The sequence below is a fragment of the Aquarana catesbeiana genome, linkage group LG11, assembly GCF_042186555.1.
Source record: "Aquarana catesbeiana isolate 2022-GZ linkage group LG11, ASM4218655v1, whole genome shotgun sequence".
In the NCBI taxonomy this organism is placed as follows: Eukaryota; Metazoa; Chordata; class Amphibia; order Anura; family Ranidae; genus Aquarana; species Aquarana catesbeiana.
Genome location: NC_133334.1, coordinates 164,672,527 through 164,691,104, shown reverse-complemented (window position 1 = coordinate 164,691,104; position 18,578 = coordinate 164,672,527). Strand labels below are relative to the sequence as shown.

The 18,578-nt window shown below is 44.3% G+C and overlaps 1 protein-coding gene across 1 annotated transcript in view; it reads left to right on the top strand.

Moving 5' to 3' along the window:
- SLC6A2 (solute carrier family 6 member 2) overlaps nt 1-18,578 on the top strand; it is a 1,144,495-nt gene that overhangs the window by 777,455 nt on the left and 348,462 nt on the right. Inside the window, exon 11 of the mRNA XM_073605017.1 lies at nt 2,637-2,736. Coding sequence (XP_073461118.1) covers nt 2,637-2,736 — 100 coding nt within the window. The remainder of the gene's footprint in view (nt 1-2,636; nt 2,737-18,578) is intronic.

Here is an 18,578-nt window from a genome sequence, read left to right as displayed (position 1 = left end):
TTGGTCATCCTCTATTCTTTCACTTATTTTCCTAGTGACCCCTTCCTCCCCCCATTCTTTTTTTTTTCCCCCATCCTCTCGCCCCCCCCCCCCACACCTTTCACCTTCCTAATTTCCTCCTCTTTCCCCTCTCTCCCTTATCCCTTATAACTATTTTTATCTTCATCAATATTTATTTTTATCTTTATTTTTATTTTATTTTCCAGTTTATCATTATTATTTTCATCCTTATATTTAGTTTATTTTGATCTCCACCTTTATATACATATATATCGCCCCATAATCATTGTCTCGATACTTACTGATTGGTTCATTGTTTCTAATCATAATTGTAAAACCTTGTTTCATTTGCAACCATCCAGTACACAATCGTTTTTATCAGAATTGCTATTAGATTACCTTGATGGTATCTAACTAGTTAATATTACACTCCAGTGCCCTGTGATCCACTAATTACCACCTTGAAAGGTTGCCAAGGTAACGCCTGATTAGTCCTGGTCACAACAGACTATATATACCTCCTCCAAAATGGCCACAGCCATAGCTTGATGCTCCTCCCCGCTCTTTCTCCAACTGGTAGTGACATACACTGCTGTCTGTGAGCCGTCCTGAGTGTCTGGAAGCACTGGGAACCACCGGCGTCCCTGGACCCATCAGCTGTCTCTTCACCAGTAAGAAGATCGTCTTTCCCACGAGCGGATGAACCACATTATTAATCCCACATGCGCTGACATCTCATACATCTTGTGAGTTACCAATTGTCTTTTATGGAATAAAGTGTCTTAATAATACTGCACTTAGATGGCGCTGCTCTCCTTCTGTCTGGAGCGGAGGTTCACCCTCCAGCAGGACAATGACCCAAAGCCCTGATTCCCACAAGGCGGATCCGCTGCGACGGAGTCCGCCTGCTCAGCGGGAGATCTCTCAGTTGATCTCCGCTGAGCCGTCGGATGACAGGTCCCTCTCTGCTCACTGAACAGGGAAGGGCTTGTCGAGCACCGCTGGTTGCTATGGAGAGATCAGACAGACAGCATGTTCGTTTACGTCAGATCTCACCCGATCTGATCCGCTGGAGACGGATGTCAGCGGACATGTCACCGCTGACATCCGTCGCTCCATAGCCTTTTACATGGAGCGCCCGTTCTGGTCCGACGACAAAACTGACAGGCGGACCTGAATGGTCCGTTCCTGTGAAAGGGGCGTAAATGTACAGCCAGAGCTACAATGGAATGGTTTAGATCAAAACATATGCATGTGTTAGAATGGCCCAGTCAAAGTCCAGACCTAAATCCAATTGAGAATCTGTGGCAAGACTTGAAAATTGCTGTTCACAGACGCTCTCTATCCAATCTGACAGAGCTTGAGCTATTTTGCAAAGAAGAAGGGCCACATATTTTGCTCTTTAGATGTGCCAAGCTGGTAGAGACATCCCCAAAAAGACTTGCAGCTGTAATTGCAGCGAAAGGTGGTTCTACAAAGTATTGACTCAGGTTGGGCTGAATACAAATGCACGTCACACTTTTCAGATATTTATTTGTAAAAAATGTAGAAAACCATTTATCGTTTTCCTTTCACTTCACAATTATGTGCCACTTTGTGTTGGTCTATCACATACAATCCCAATAAAATACATTTACGTTTTTGATTGTAACATGACAAAATGTGGAACATTTCAAGGGGTGTGAATACTTTTTCAAGGCACTGAAAATATATATATACTGTATATACTGTGTATATATATATATATATATATATATATATATATGAAATTTGGACCCAGAATTATTCCATCTCTTATATTTATTGATGCAGTTGAAGCCTTGGCCCCCTGGTGGTTCTCAGCTTGGCTACCACTACATGCTCCTATACCCATACTGGGGGATGCACCTGATTGTTTGCAAAGCCCCTAATCTACTACATTTGTAAGTAAGTTAACTGAAGAGGATTATTGTTATTGTGTGGTATACAAGCTAGTGTAAACTTAGTGCTTAGTTTTTTCCTGTTTATCCCATTTTATATAGCATATTGGTCTTTGACTGTCCTTTGCATCCTCAAATACATAATATATGTTGATTGGTCACATTGGGGCATGTAACTTCATCATTGGTTGCTGCCATACTGCCTGCACTTGTCATCCTGAAGTGATATGTGAGTGTAAAAGGGAAAAATACTTGTATCTGCATGTATATTTTATATAATGCATTCTATTACAATATGTTGTATTTCTCAGATAGGTTATTTACTCTCTTCTCCAAGAAATGAGGTCCTGAAGAAGCATGTCTTGTGAAGCGCATCAACCTCTTGGATTATTAGACAAGGAAGTAATATCAATATTGTATTTGCATATGTGTCACTTCAAGTGGTATACACAATTGGGGATTATATCTCCCCAGTGATATTTTTACTAATGTTTGTTTTATACTAGGTAATACATTGTAATCTATTTTTTTTAAGTGTATGTCTTTCTTGGTAGCGGTAAAGTTTAGAATGTCCTTTTTGGTGTTTTTTCTGCAATTTATGTGTAATCTCCTGTAATTTCCTGTGTAAATCCATATACTGTTCACAGTATAATTGCCACATTCTGAAAATCCAGGTAGAATTAATATTTTTCATTTTTTACTATTTTCATCTAACAGGGTGGAATCTATGTGGTCACTCTCCTGGATACATTTGCTGCAGGAACCTCAATTCTCTTTGCTGTTTTAATAGAGGCAGTCGGAGTATCTTGGTTTTATGGTATGTGTAATATCTCAGCAGTTTTTTTTTTTTTTTTTTACGGACTGTGTATGTTGCTTTACATATGCATGAAACCACTTTCACTGTATTATATTGTTGTGTTTCCAGTTTATGGATTTTTCTGGATGAGACATAAAAGTAACTCTGAATATGCAGGAACAGATACAAAGGCGGCCAACTGCTACATTGGCGCAGACAGACAATGTCTTGTTTAGCTCTCTCCCAACGTTCTCAGAATGATGGGTTAATGATGATGGAGGGGGTCCATCTGCTGGTACAGCTGGCAATTGCACAAAAGTACAAATATGATGACAACGTAAACAAGTATGAGAAACAGAAATATCAAAATGTAAACACTTATTTTCTATAACCAGTCTAGGTCAGGGAAACAGAATCTGGGTCAGGGATACAGTTGTAAACACCTTCATGCACTTTATTTAACCGCTTCAGCCCCAGAAGATTTTACCCCCTTCCTGACCAGAGCACTTTTTGCAATTCGGCACTACGTCGCTTTAACTGAAAATTGCGCGGCCGTGGGACGTTACACCAAAACAAAATTGACATCCTTTTTTTCCCACAAATATTGCTTTCTTTTGGTGGTATTTGATCACCTCTGTGGTTTTTATTTTTTGTGCTATAAACAAAAAAAACAGCGACAATTTTGAAAAAAAAAAAAAGCTATTTTTTTAAAAACTTTTTGCTATAATAAATATCCCCCCAAAAAATATAAAAAAAAAAAAAACAATTTTTTTCCTCAGTCTAGACCGATATGTACAGTCAGGTCCATAAATATTGGGACATTGACACAATTCTAATCTTTTTGGCTCTATACACCACCACAATGGATTTGAAATGAAACAAACAAGATGTCCTTTAACTGCAGACTTTCAGCTTTAATTTGAGGGTATTTACATCCAAATCATGTGAACGGTGTAGGAATTACAACAGTTTGTTTATGTGCCTCTTACTTTTTAAGGGACCAAAAGTAATGGGACAGATTAACAATCATCCATCAAACTTTCACTTTTTAATACTTGGTTGCAAATCCTTTGCAATCAATTACAGCCTGAAGTCTGGAACACATAGACATCACCAGACACTGGGTTTCATCCCTGGTGATGCTCTGCCAGGCCTCTACTGCAACTGTCTTCAGTTCCTGCTTGTTCTTGGGGCATTTTCCCTTCGGTTTTGTCTTCAGCAAGTGAAATGCATGCTCAATCGGCTTCAGGTCCCGGTGAGTGACTTGGCCATTGCATAACACTCCACTTCATTCCCTTAAAAAAGTCTTTGGTTGCTTATGCAGTATGCTTCGGGTCATTGTCCATCTGCACTGTGAAGCGCCGTCCAATGAGTTCTGAAGCATTTAGCTGAATATGAGCAGATAATATTGCTGGAAACACTTCAGAATTCATCCTGCTGCTTTTGTCAGCAGTCACATCATCAATAAATACAAGAAAATCAGTTCCATTGGCAGTCATACATGCCCACTCCATGACACTACCACCACCATGCTTCACTGATGAGGTGGTATGCTTTGGATCATGAGCAGTTCTTTTCCTTCTCCATACTCTTCTCTTCCCATAACTCTGGTACAAGTTGATCTTGGTCTCATCTGTCCATAGGATGTTCTTCCAGAACTGTGAAGGCTTTTTTAGATGTTGTTTGGCAAACTCTAATCTGGCCTTCTTGTTTTTGAGGCTCACCAATGGTTTACATCTTGTGGTGAACCCTCTGTATTCACTCTGGTGAAGTCTTCTCTTAATTGTTGACTTTGACACACATACATCTACCTCCTGGAGAGTGTTCTTGATCTGGCCAACTGTTGTGAAGGGTGTTTTCTTCACCAGGAAAAGAATTTTTCGGTCATCCACCACAGTTGTTTTCTGTGGTCTTCCGAGTCTTTTGGTGTTGCTGAGCTCACCAGTGCGTTCTTTCTTTTTAAGGATGTTCCAAACAGTTGATTTGGCACTATCTAATGTTTTTGCTATCTCTCTGATGGGTTTGTTTTGTTTTTTCAGCCTAATGTTGGCTTGTTTCACTGATAGCGACAGCTCTTTGGATCTCATATTGAGAGTTGACAGCAACAGATTCCAAATGGAAATAGCACACTTGAAATGAACTCTGGACCTTTTATCTGCTCCTTGTAAATGGGATAATGAGGGAATAACACACACCTGGCCATGGAACAGCTGAGAAGCCAATTGTCCCATTACTTTTGGTCCCTTAAAAAGTGGGAGGCACATATACAAACTGTTGTAATTCCTACACCGGTCACCTGATTTGCATGTAAATACCCTCAAATTAAAGCCTAAAGTCTGCAGTTAAAGCACGTCTTGTTTGTTTCATTTCAAATCCATTGTGGTGGTGTATAGAGCCAAAAAGAGTACAATTATGTCTATGTTCCAATATTTATGGACTGACTGTATTCTTCTACATAATTTTGGTAAAAATAATCACAAGAAGCGTATATTGATAGGTTTGCTCAAAAGTTATAGCGTCTACAAAATAGGGGATAGATTTATGGCATTTTTATTATTATTTTATTTTTTATTAGTAATAGCGGCGATCTGCGATTTTTATCGTGACTGCGACATTATGGCGGACAGATCGGACTCTTTTGACACTATTTTGGGACCATTGTCACTTATACAGCGATCAGTGCTATAAAAAAGCACTGATTACTGTGTAAATGACATTGGCAGGAAAGGGGTTAAACACTAGTGGGCTACCACTGACATGACAGTGATCATTGCTCCTGATCACAGGGAGCAGTAGATCCCTGTCATGTCACTAAGCAGAACAGGGAAATGCCTTGTTTACAAAGGCATCTCCCCGTTCTGCCGCTCCGTGACAGGATCGTGGGACACCGGCGGACATCGAGTCCGCGGAACCCGTGGGCACGGTCACTCAGTACGCAGCAGGCACATCCCGCCAGCGGCGTGTGCGCACCTACTACCTCCACAAATGAAAGGGGACATACAGGTACGCCCATTTGCCCACCGCTGCCATTTTGCCAACGTATATCGGCGTGCGGCGGTCGGCAAGTGGTTAATTTTCATTGTGAAATCTAAAAATATTCTAACAGACTACAGTGAGTTACCTACAACTGTTGGGGGAAATATAGCCCTGTTATGGGTGGCCCTCCAAATAAAATCTCATAGGGGGAGCCCATGTGGTTGTTTAGGGCTTTAATTTAATTTGTGCTTTAATTTTTGCACATCTGTTTTTCAAAATTCCATTAAAGTGTTACTAAACCCAGGACCCTGCATTCAATATATCTGGTCTCTTAGAGTACACAGAACATGTAAATGCAATTATTTTAGTAAATATAAACTGCTAAATACTTTTTCTCATCAGCAGTATATTGCAGCCTTGTGTCTGGTTAAAGCTTGTAGGAGGAGTTTATATTCTACTGACTGTCCTATGAGGCTGCAGAATAGTTTCAGAAACTCCATATCTGCAAACTTTTTCATTCAAAATTTTAATAGCTGTTGATTTTGCATTTGCCTTAGCAACTGGTCAGGCCTCAAGCCACCCTGAAAACATGTCAACACACACTAGAGCAGGGATATGGAATTAAAATTCACAAAGGTTCAGTCAGTAAATCTTTCTTCCAGCAGGGGTCTGAGTCTCATATTTGTGCTATGACCCAGATATTTAATATCACAGCCCCTCCGCATCCGTACATTACAATTTCCATTAATTGCAATTTCCTTTACATCACAACACTCCCCCCCCCCCTTTATATCACAGCCCTTTTCACATCACAGTTCCCCCTTTACACCACAGTGCCTCTTTTTTACATTGCAGAACCCCCCATTTACATCACAGTGCTCTTGTTTATATCGCAGCCCCCATCCAGGGTGTATTTAGGTTTTGTGCTGCCCTAGGCCTGACTAAACTCATTCACCCCACTAATTTAAATACGACCCACCCCTTCCTGCCAAGACCACACCCCTTCCTGTTTAAGGCCCACCCTATCATCTGTAAACTACACCCCTTCCTCTTTAGGCTCATTTGGCACCTTTCAGGGGGGAGGGAGGAAGGGGTACCTGTTTTTGACAGGTACCATTCCCCAGTCCCGGGAGACTGCACTGCCCCCTCTGAAGTTCGGCCCCCCTCCTCCTTCCTCCACTGGACCATTCAGAAAGTGCAACGCGCTTCGCACAAGTGCAGTAGTGAACCGTCCGGTTTTCCTTACCATGAATGATGGTGGCAAAACCCGAGAGCCAATCCGAAAATCAGCTGAGGTGTCGACATCGCGGTCCTAATATTAAAAGTCAGCAGCTACAGTATTTGTAGCTGCTGAGTTTTAATGTTTTTACAGGGTGGGGGCGAGACTCCTCTTTAATGAGTTTGGATTGATTTCAGCATTGATGGAGCACTTTATTGCAATATCATGATCTGCATATTACTGCACTTTCACTAAATGTGGGCTGTGCCCATCAATTGTAGCCACTGTGTCATCAAACGCAGCCACTGTGCCCACCAAACGCAGCCACTTTGCCCATCAAATGCTGCCACTGTGCCCATCAATTGTAGCCATTGTGCCCATCAATTGTAGCCACTGTGCCATCAAACGCAGCCACTGTGCCCATCAACTGCAGCCACTGTGCCCTTAAACACAGCCACTGTGCCCATCAATTGCAGCCACTGTGCCCTATCAAAACGCAGCCACTGTACCCTATCAAACGCAGCCACTGTGCCCCATCAAACGCAACCACTGTGCCCCATCAAACGCAGCCACTGTGCCCTCAAACGCAGCCACTGTGCCCTCAAACGCAGCCACTGTGCCCATCAAATGCTGCCACTGTGCCCATCAGTTGTAGCCACTGTGCCCTCAAACGCAGCCACTGTGCCCATCAACTGCAGCCACTGTGCCATCAATTGCAGCCTCTGTGCCATCAATTGCAGCCACTGTGCCATCAATTGCAGCCACTGTGCCCTATCAAACGCAGCCACTGTGCCCTATCAAACGCAGCCACTGTGCCCCATCAAATGCAGCCACTGCCCTCAAACACAGCCACTGTGCCCATCAAATGCTGCCACTGTGCCCATCAATTGTAGCCACTGTGCCCTCAAACGCAGTCACTGTGCCCATCAAATGCTGCCACTGTGCCCATCAATTGTAGCCACTGTGCCCTTAAATGCAGCCACTGTACCAATCAATCGCTGCCACTGTGCCCATCAATTGCAGCCACTGTGCACATCAGTTGTAGCCACTGTGCCCTCAAACGCAGTCACTGTGCCCATCAAATGCTGCTGCCACTGTGCCCATCAATTGTAGCCACTGTGCCCTCAAATGCAGCCACTGTACCAATCAATTGCTGCCACTGTGCCCATCAATTGCAGCCACTGTGCCCATCAATTGCAGCCACTGTGCCCATCAATTGCAGCCACTGTGCCCTGAAACGCAGCCCTAGTGCCCATCAAATGCTGCCACTGTGCCCATCAATTGCAGCCACTGTGCCCATCAATTGTAGCCACTGTGCCCTGAAACGCAGCCACTGTGCCCATCAAATGCTGCCACTGTGCCCATCAATTGTAGCCACTGTGCCCATCAATTGTAGCCACTGTGCCATCAAATGCCAACACTGTGCCGCATAACACCGATATAATTTATTAAATAATTTTACCTGCTGTCCTGGGGGTTTCCCTCATGCTCCTCTCTCTCTCCTTCCTTCTGACGTCACTGCCAGACCCCGCCCCAGTGTCGAGAAGAAGATTCAAGGAAGGCAGTGCGGAGGAGGGTAGGCGGAGCATAGGGCTCCACCTCCGTCAGTCACCGGCCGCTTATGGGGGCGTGAGTCACACGCCGCCCCCCCACATGAGAGAAAGTCCCCACCCATCTTCCCGATTCCCGGCTCCCGCGGCAGCCCCCCGCACACATGCAGCCCACAGCGGCCGCCTTGCTGTAGCGGCGCCGCTGTGTATGGGCGTGGTTGACAGAGGGTGGAGGGACATGACACGCCCCTCTGCCAAGCACACCCATACACAGCAGCGCTGCTACAGCAAGGCGGCCGCCGTGGGCTGCATGTGTGCGGGGGCGGCCGCGGGAGCTGGGAATCGGGTGGGGGGACTTTCCCTCATGCGGGGGGCGGCTTTCTTTGCCGCCCCCCGAAAAGTGCCGCCCTAGGCCCAAAACACAGCCCTGCCCCATCCCTTTACAATACAGCTCCCTTTTACATTACATCAACCCCTTTACAACACCGTGCCCCCTTTACATCACAGCACCTACCATTACAATACAGCTCCCCTTTACATCACAGCACCCCCCTTTACATTACAGCACCCTCTTACAATACAGCCCCTTCTTTACAATACAGCCCCCCTTTACAATACAGCCCCCCTTTACATCAGCCCACCCCCTTTACATTACAATGCACCCTTCACATCTCAGCCCCCCTTTGCATCAAAGTCCCTCAATTACATCACAGCCCCCTTTACAATACAGTCCCCCTTTACATAACACTGTCTCATTTCCTTCACTGTCCCCAGTCCCCATCCACATCACAGACCTCCCCTTTTATATCCATGTCCTCAGCTCCCACTTTACATCACAGTTTCCCTCGCATCAGTGTCCTCTGTCACCCTTTTCACATCACAGCCCCCCTATTTACGTCTCAGTTCCCTTCACATAACAACCCTCACCTTACCTCACAGCTCCCCCTTTATATCACCCCAGTCAACTTCACAGACCCCCTTTCCTTGCATCCAAGTCCCCTTCACAGCCCCCCTTTCTTGTGTCATAGTCCCTATGACATAGACCCTCCTTTCCTTGCACCCCAGTCCCCTTCACAGCCCTCTCCCCCCTGCCTCGCACCCACTCACAGCCCCCCTTTCTTTTATACCAGTCCCTTCACAGCCCCCCTTTTTTATTTTCCAGTTCCTTTCACAGCCCCCTTTACAACCCCCAGTTCCTTTCACTGAAAGCCCCATCCCTTACATTCCATTTCCCCCTTCCAATCATAGCCTCTCTCTTACATTTCCACTCCTACCTTGCACGTTGTATGGGGGCCGGGACTGCCCAGATTGTCAGCAGACGGGTGATTGGTTGTTGGGACTGCCCTGTGTCCTGCTGGCAAGTCACCGGCTTGTAAACTTGGGGGGAGGCCGATCCCACCCTCTATTCAGGCATGCCACACCTTCTTCCTGTCAGCTGCTGTAGGGACAAAAGTGAGGTTGGGGTGAGGTTATCAGCCGGGAGAGGACACCCAGGCTGCTAGTTGGCAGACTAGGATTATCATTCAGTCCAGGTGTGGACTGCAGTCCGCCATTTAGTGATGCCTGCTCTAGAACATACTCCTAGGTGCCTATTCTTGGCATCTGAATGTACAGTATTCTATTTGAATTCTTTGTAAGGGAAATTTGGCTTAGGGAAATGCTTTTGGGGTCACTGGAAAGGCCTTCCTGCATTGTACAGAGAACTAGTGAGAGATGAAGCACAAAACCCAGCTGCAAATGCCTCAAATCCAGGTCCAATAGCAGCCAGTAAGTGTCACAATTGCACCCTTAACAAGATGACTGAAGTCATGTCAAATGTGTTAAAACTGGGTACAAACTCCTGGGTAGACGCTACTTATTCTCAGCAATCCACAGACCTTGCTCATTTTGGGTAGCAATACATTTAATCCACTTAGCCTTCTCTTTGTCAGGTGCCTGGTTCTGTAAATTAATGTTTCTATATCACACTGCTCTGTTGAAGGGAATCTTTCCCCACTACATGACATTCTTTGATAACTGCAGACAACTCAGCTTCCTGTGCTGACATATGGGGAATTAGTTCTGATGTAAAACAGTGTCAGTAGTGGTTACAGCAAACTCTATGTGTGGCTGGCCATCACCAGTGTAGAATTTGGAACCATGGACAAATAGGTGTGTGTATCACAATCTGACAAAGGTTCATCTTTTGCTGGTGTGACACATGCTCTTTCAAACTCTATCAGACCTATACAATCATATTGCTCAATAGCAAAAAATGGTCTGGCCATGAAGTGGGTAAAGCTTTCTGAAGCTCAAGTGGTTGAAGGAGTTGTAAACAACATGGCAGGGTATATACTTAAAGAATGTGATGCAGACATCAAAAAGCTAAAGAAGATGGAGAGTGGACAAGAGGTGTGTGAGAACGTGAAAGAAAATTTGCCCCAAATATATGGACAAGCCAGATATGCTGAATTCATGAATGATAAACAAGGAAAAGATGAAGCAGGGGAATACTGGAGGAGGTTAAATGATAAGGCTGAGGTAGCAAGTCTCACAATAGAGGAAGAAAAGAAGGGAGAAAATGCAAATCCATCTACACAACTGGTGAACAACTGGTGAAACAAAGATTTGTTGTTGGTTTAATAACCCAGTTGAAAGAAAAGTTGTTCACTAAAGTCTTAGTTTCAGACACAGTTCCCACCAATCTCTTGGAAGCTGACATTCTGAGCCAAATTTTAGTAAACATAGACACTCCTACAGGATTCCAAATGGTCAGTAGTCTGTTGGGAGAAGTTTTAAATTCTGCCTGTGGAATATTTTTAATTCAAGACTCCACTCTGCCTTTCTCACCAGAATTGGAAATGATTTCCACTGATTTATGGGCCTCCAGTAAATATGATGTAGGCCTGCTGGATTGTACCCCAGTGATGATAAAGATTAACCACTTGACAACTGGGCACTTAAATACCCCCCGGTGACCAGACCAATTTTCAGCTTTCAGTGCTTTCACACTATGAATGAGAATTACTCAGTCATGTAATACTTTCCCCAAATTAATTCTTTGTCCTTTTTTTCATACAAATACAGCTTTCTTTTGGTGGTATTTGATCACCTCTGGGTTTTTTATTTTTTGCGCTATAAATGAAAAAAGACTGAAAATTTTTGTGATAAAATTTTGCAAATTATTAATTTTTCTTCATAAATTTTGACCACAATTTATACTGCTACACATCTTTGGTGAAAATAACCCAAATTAGTGGATATTATTTGGTCTGTGTGAAAGTTATAGAGTCTACAAGTTGTGGTGCAAAGCATAAAAAATTGATCACACCTGATGTACTGGTGGCTCTTGCGACCCGAACAAGCCAGGAAAATACAACTACCCCCAAATCACCTCTTTTTTGAAAGTAGACATTCCAAGGTATTCAGTAAGATGCATGGTGAGGTTTGTGATGTTGTCATATTTTCCCATAATTGTTTGCAAAATGAAGATTTTTTTTCCCACAAAATTGTCATTGTAATAGGTTATTTCTCTTACATGGCATGTGTATACCACAAATGACGCCCCAAAATACATTCTGCTACTCCTCCTAAGTATGGCGATACCATGTGTGTGGGACTTTTTCCACAGCCTAGCCACATAGAGAGGCCCAACATGCAGGGAGCATCATCAGGTGTTCTAGGAGCATAAATGACACATCTACCTTGTTGACTACCTATTACACTTTTGAAGGCCCTGGAGCACCAGGACAATGGAAATGCCCACAAATGACCCCATTTCGGAAAGCTAACACCCCAACGCATAATCTATGAGGCATAATGAGTCTTTTGAATGGTTCATTTTTTTCCAGAAGTTTTTGGAAAATGTGCGAAAAAAATAAAAACGCATTTTTTTTACACAAAGTTGTCCATTTATAAGATATTTCCAACACATAGCATGTACAGAGCAAAAATTACACCCCAAAATACATTCTGCTACTCCTCCTGAGTATGGCGATACCACATGTGTGAGACTTTTACACAGCCTGGCCACATAAAAGGAACACCGTCAGGTGTTCTAGGGACACATAGCATTCACATACCAAGAATTACACCACAAAATACATTCTGCTGAGCAAAGGGTAAACAAAAGATTACCTGTGGTTTTAGTAGCGCAGTTGTCCACAAATTGGTAGCACTGGTCCAGGCAGCAGGCAGGGACTTGGTCAGCAAAAGTGAACGCAATTGTCCAGGCAACAGGCAGAAATACTGTCCATAGTCAGTACAGGCAGCAGGCAGGGATACTGTCCATATACAGTCCAGGGTCAGTGCAGGCAGAAATTGTCAGCAGTGCCAAAATATTGGTCCTGGTAGTAGGCAGGAACATGGTCCATGTGGTGTGGTCAGTTCATGCTACAAGCAGCAGGCAGAAGTAGGGCCTCATTCAGGAAAGAATAGGGACATGGGGTAGAGGCTTCTCCCACCCAAATCTCTTTGAAGCCTCCGAGTCTCCGGACCCTAATCTAGGAATGAAAAAGCAAAAAAAGTGTTTTCTTCATGCAGAAAAACAATTCTGGAGCCCCTCACATATGTGAGACCCCTGTGTTATGAATCCCACTAGTCCAGTAGCAGGGTACAAGATCAGTCCAAGAGGCAGGCAAGAGGCATGATTAAACAGTCCAGGGACAGTTCCAGATCAGGCAGAGGTATGTACAGAATCGGTAGGCAGAAGCGTGGTGAATAACAAGCCAGGGTCAGTTCCAGATCTGGCAGAGGTATGAACAGAATCGGTAGGCAGAAGCGTGGTCGAATAACAAGCCAGGGTCAGTAACAGAGCAAGTAGAGACATAAGGGGTGTGAAGGTAAATAGCAGGAAGTGAGGGTTATGTTTACCATACTTCACTAATAATAATAATAATAATGAAGTATGGTAACGGCAGAAACATAGGGGACAATGATAAGTGGTGTCTCTTCTCACTCCTCTTTTGGTGCACACCCAGCATTTTTTCTGACGTTTTTTGCCTTGTTGGTCTGGGAGGGATTTTTTCGGGAGAAAGGCATTCGGAGAGTCTGCTAATGACTTTGGATTGAATGGTTTCTGGTGGGCTGTTCGGGAATACAAGGGCAGTGGTGATTTCCTCCTGGTAGCCAAGGAAGGATTTGGGGCTTTCAGTGGGTTTGTTATAGATAACGTAGCTGTTGTATATGGCCAAATTAAACAAATAAATTGAAACTTTTTTATACCACTGGTATGTTCGTCTTGTGGCAAGGTAGGGTTCGAGCATTTGGTCGTTGAAGTCGACACCCCCCATGAACATATTGTATTCGTGGATACATGTTAGTTTTTGGATTGGGCCATTCCTCCTGGTGATCTCAACGAATGTATTGTTGTGGATCGATGAAAGCACGTAGACATTCCTTCTGTCCCTCCACTTCACAGCCAGAATTTCCTCATTCCATAAACTCACCGCCTCCCCTCTTTTTAGCTTCTTGTTGATGAGGCTTTGAGGAAAGCCCTTCCAGTTTTTCCTTACGGTGCCACATGCTGGAGTGTTCTTTCTGTGAAGGTTGCGGAACAGGGGCAAACTAGTATAAAAGTTGTCCACATACAAATGGTAGCCTTTCTCCAGGAGTGGGTTTATGAGTTCCCAAACGACTTTCCTGCTTGATCCAATGTAGTCTGGGCAATTAGGGGGATGCAGCTGGGTGTCCTTCCCTTCGTATACCATGAAGGCATATGTATACCCTGTGGCTCGGTCGCACAATTTATAAAGCTTCGCCCCATAGCGGGCCCTTTTGGTGGGAATAAATTGTTTTATGCGGTACTGCAGTGCTGGTGGATGGCATTGCGGTGCTGGTGGATGGCACTGCCTCCTCAACAGTACGCCTTCGTCTGGCAGGCGAACTCTCATCCTCCTCCGAGGCTGTCAGTGTTCCACTGCTTAGGACAGGCTCGTAGTTCACATCAGACTCAGAATCTGAATATGAGGAGGGATCCAAAGCGGAGAGCTCCCCGTTGCTCTCCTCAGCCGCAAGAATATTGTATGCCTCCTCGGCTGAAAATTATCTTTGTGACATTCTTGATGATGACAAATGGCACTGATATGTGGCACTGATGACACGTGACACTGGCAGATGGCACTGGTGACAGATGGCACTGATACGTGGCACTGATGACACGCAACACTGGCAGATGGCACTGATACGTGTTTTGGATTCAAACAAAAGTCTGATATTATTATATCTACCCCTTATCAGATTGAGTTTGATATATGAAGAGAACACTTCTGGAAATAATCTCCCGAGACCAACTTGCAGCGCAGAAGTTACTTCTGAAATCTTTATTTCCTCTTTTTACAGCTTTATACATTCTCGTCAGACAAAAACAAGGCACTAGCAAAACATATTATTGTGACATCGTCTGAGTTTTTTAGCAGCTTTAGCAAATTTAGCAATTGATCATAGCTATTTTGGGGTATCTTGGTAACTTCCTTCTGAGATATTGAATGTTGATGTCATGTCTGTCTTGGGTGCAATTCTCGGAAGAGGCAGTCTTTTTATAATTCTTTGCGGTTTGGCTTTAAAATGGGAAGGGAACTAGCAGCTATCTGAATTTTAGAGTTAAGATATTAACAAGCTAAGCAATGACACAATATTACATTTGAAATAGGCATTTTAACATTTTAACTGGTACCTTATGTGACAACTTTATGTGACACCTTAATCACATCCATTACAGTTCCCCCCTTCAAATGTCTATTTTAAATCTGTCCCTTACACTAAAAGTCCTAACCACTCCCCTGGCCCGTCTCCCCTGCAACTCTTTTCAACTGTATATAGAGAGGAGCAGTGACTAACTCACTTCCCTACTTGATACAGCTTGGAGGGGCAATCAGGTGCTGTCTGTCCCTGTAACCTTATGGCGTGGCATCATGAGGGGAGGTGACTGTAATGGAGTGCATTTCATAATCTTCATCTGGTATTTCTTGGTTCACAAATGTAGGAGAACATTGGTCAATAGCTTTCCCTACAAACTTTTTAAGACCGGGTAGAATACAGCAAACTATGACAGCCAAGGTCACCAAAATTATCAGGATGGTTATTACTATCTGTGTTAATAATCCCTGCCACCCTCCCTTAATCCAGATGAAGTATTGATCCCAAGGGTTGGTGAGCCCTGAATTCTTTCTTAGTTCCTCGGACAAATCCTCAAGTTTCCTGATGGCCAAAGTCACCTTACCATTCAGTGTTGTCTGGGATGTAGGTACAGCATGTACCTGTTTTAGGTACCATCTTACACACACCCCCCTTTTCAGCTAGGACCATATCTAAGGCCATATGGTTTTGGAAAGTCATGTTTGACACGGCTTCTAGTTGTTTCGGCTAAACCTTGGAGTGTATCTCTGGTGTAATTGACAAACCTCTGTTGGTTGTAGTAGATGTAATTTATCCAGTCTACATTCTTATTTACAGTGATGATGGGGATCAAAGATTCAAATCCTGCTGCTACTTGGTCTCTTGCTTTGAACTCATCTGGGACCCCTATGGTGTCTATGTATACATGAAGGTTAAAGCTTCCTGCTGGGGCACTCCTACGCCTCCTGTTAGGCCTGGGTGTGTCGTTTAAGTCTGGTTCTATTTGTGGAGTTGCCTCTGGAAAAATATACAGAGGTATTATGGCCTTGGCCAATGCGCATTCTCCTGTCCACTGTTCTGTCAATCTGCTTCTGATTTTCATGCCTCCGCAGATCCAGTACACATCTCCCAAAGACTGGATTGATTCTGTACTAGATCTACATAGGCCTCACTATAAGATCCACAGTTACCTTTAGTGAAATTCCCCACTCCCTGATACCGTTCGTAGCATGTGTAATTGCCAGGATATATGGTGATACCTTCTCCTGGCTTGGGGGTCTTGGTAACTATGGGATATTCCTTCTTCCAATGTTCACACAGGGAGTGGTTAGTGGTTGTGTTGGTAAACAGGCTAAGGAAACATGTCTCATGTTCGGGAGGTATGTTTAGGGGTACTGTTCCCAAATGTGGCCTAGCCCCCCACATACATAACAATTGGTTTTGTTATGTTTCTCTGCACTGTACCTCATCCACTCTAGCCACAAATTGACATCTGAGAACCCGGTTTCTGCGGCCATCATGTCCTCAAAGGTAGGGTATGGCCACCATGTCCCCTAATTTCTGTATATGGGGCCTCAGGGGGTTAGCTATGGGCTGAGGGGGCTGCCAGTCTGATGAATTATACATATCTTTAAGTTGGAATTTCCCTGTCATTCCTCCTGTGCTCCCCACCAACCATGTTCCCAGGACATATGTACCAGCATCTGTAGGGCTGGGATTTTCTATGGTCAGGGTGAATTCCATGCTGTGTCCTGTCCTCCCACTATTTGAACATGTACCTGTCTTTAGCAAGGTCATTCTGTTAAGTAGGGATTTCCCATTTTTATCTTTCTTGTCCAGAGCACTCCGTGGCTTATACCCCCAGTCACCTCCTGTATTCCATCCCACGGATCCCCAGTAGTCACAGTTATTGCCCCAGTAGTCATCCGTGACACATATGTACGTGGACCTGGACCTAGGACCCATGAAATGGACAGTGTCCCGATACATGTAACATTGCCATAAAACTTGGGGGCAGGAGACTATAATGCAGTAGTCAAATACGAAGGTAGCTACATGTGTGTTAGAAGAGTTATACCAGAATTGTGTTATACAATCTTTTTGCCTGATGGCTACCTCCTGTGCCTGAACAGTAATCACAATGAAAAGGATATACAGAATCATTTGGTCCCCTCGGCCTCTTCCTCAGGTACAGGGACTTTCTTGCAGTGGGAGGCGTGTATCCACAAGTTTTTCCCGGCCACCTTGACTGACGTGGTGGTTGTTAGGAGAACCTGGAAAGGACCATTATATCTGGGTTCAAGGGTGTGTTTTCTCACAAACTTCTTTATCAGGACCCATTCACCAGGGACCAACTTGTGTGATCCTGTATCTCGCTCAGGATCTGGAATGGAGGAGAACACTTGTGAATGGAAACAGGTTAATTCTTGAGTGAAAGCAGTCACATAATCAGTCAATACATCAGATTGGAGCTGTAATTGCTGTGGAAAGTAACAACCCAGCCTGGGGGCTGAACCAAACAATATCTCATAGGGTGACAAACCATGGTTTCCCCTTGGAGTGTACCTAACACTGAATAAGGCTATGGGCGAGCTATCTGGCCAACTCATCCCTGTTTCATGAGACATTTTTAGCATTCTAGATTTTATTGTGCCATTTAATCTCTCCACCTTCCCACTGCTCTGAGGATGGTATGGGGTGTGGAAAGCTAGTGTGACCCCTAAAGCTGCCCATATTTCCTTGGTCACTGAGGCCGTGGAAGCTGGCCCCTGGTCACTCTCTATAACCTCTGGGACACCATACTTGCACACTATTTCCGTTAAAAGTCTTTTAGCCGTGGTTTTTGCTGTCATGTTGGTAGCGGGTTTGCCTTCTGGCCATGCAGAGAACATGTCAATGACAAGCAATGCATATTCATATCGGCCACTCTTTGGCATCTGGATGTGGTCGATCTGTATCCTTTGAAAGGGGTACTGGGCCTTTGCTAGATGCTTCAAAGGTACCTTTTGCGTTCTTCCTGGGTTACATTTAGCACAGATAGTGCATGACTTGCAAAAGTTGTTGGTAAGTGGTGTAATCCCCGGGGCTAAGAAGTAGTTATTGATTAGGGCATTCATCAAAGTTTTTGACAGATGTGAGGCACCATGGGCCCACTGTACCACTGCAGGAAACATTGATCGTGGCAGACATGGCCTCTTGTTTAATTCCATGATCCCTTCAGTTTCTGTGGCTCCTTTCTTGATCCACACTTCTTTTTCTTCTTTGTCAGCTGCTTATTGTTGCTCCTTGGGATGGGTCCTGCTCTCAGGAGGGTTTTGTAGAATCATGGTGGTCTGTACAGTTTCTTCAGGGGTATCCACTGTTTCATCCAGGATGGGTGCATTCACTCCACTGACCAATTCTTGCGTTCTGTTTGCTTGTTTTCGCAGCGGTATCTGCCAGGTGATTGCCTCGTGCTTCTTGGGAATCCAGCAATGGGCATCCATTAAGTCCTTGATAGCTATACTGTGTTTTACAGGTGTACC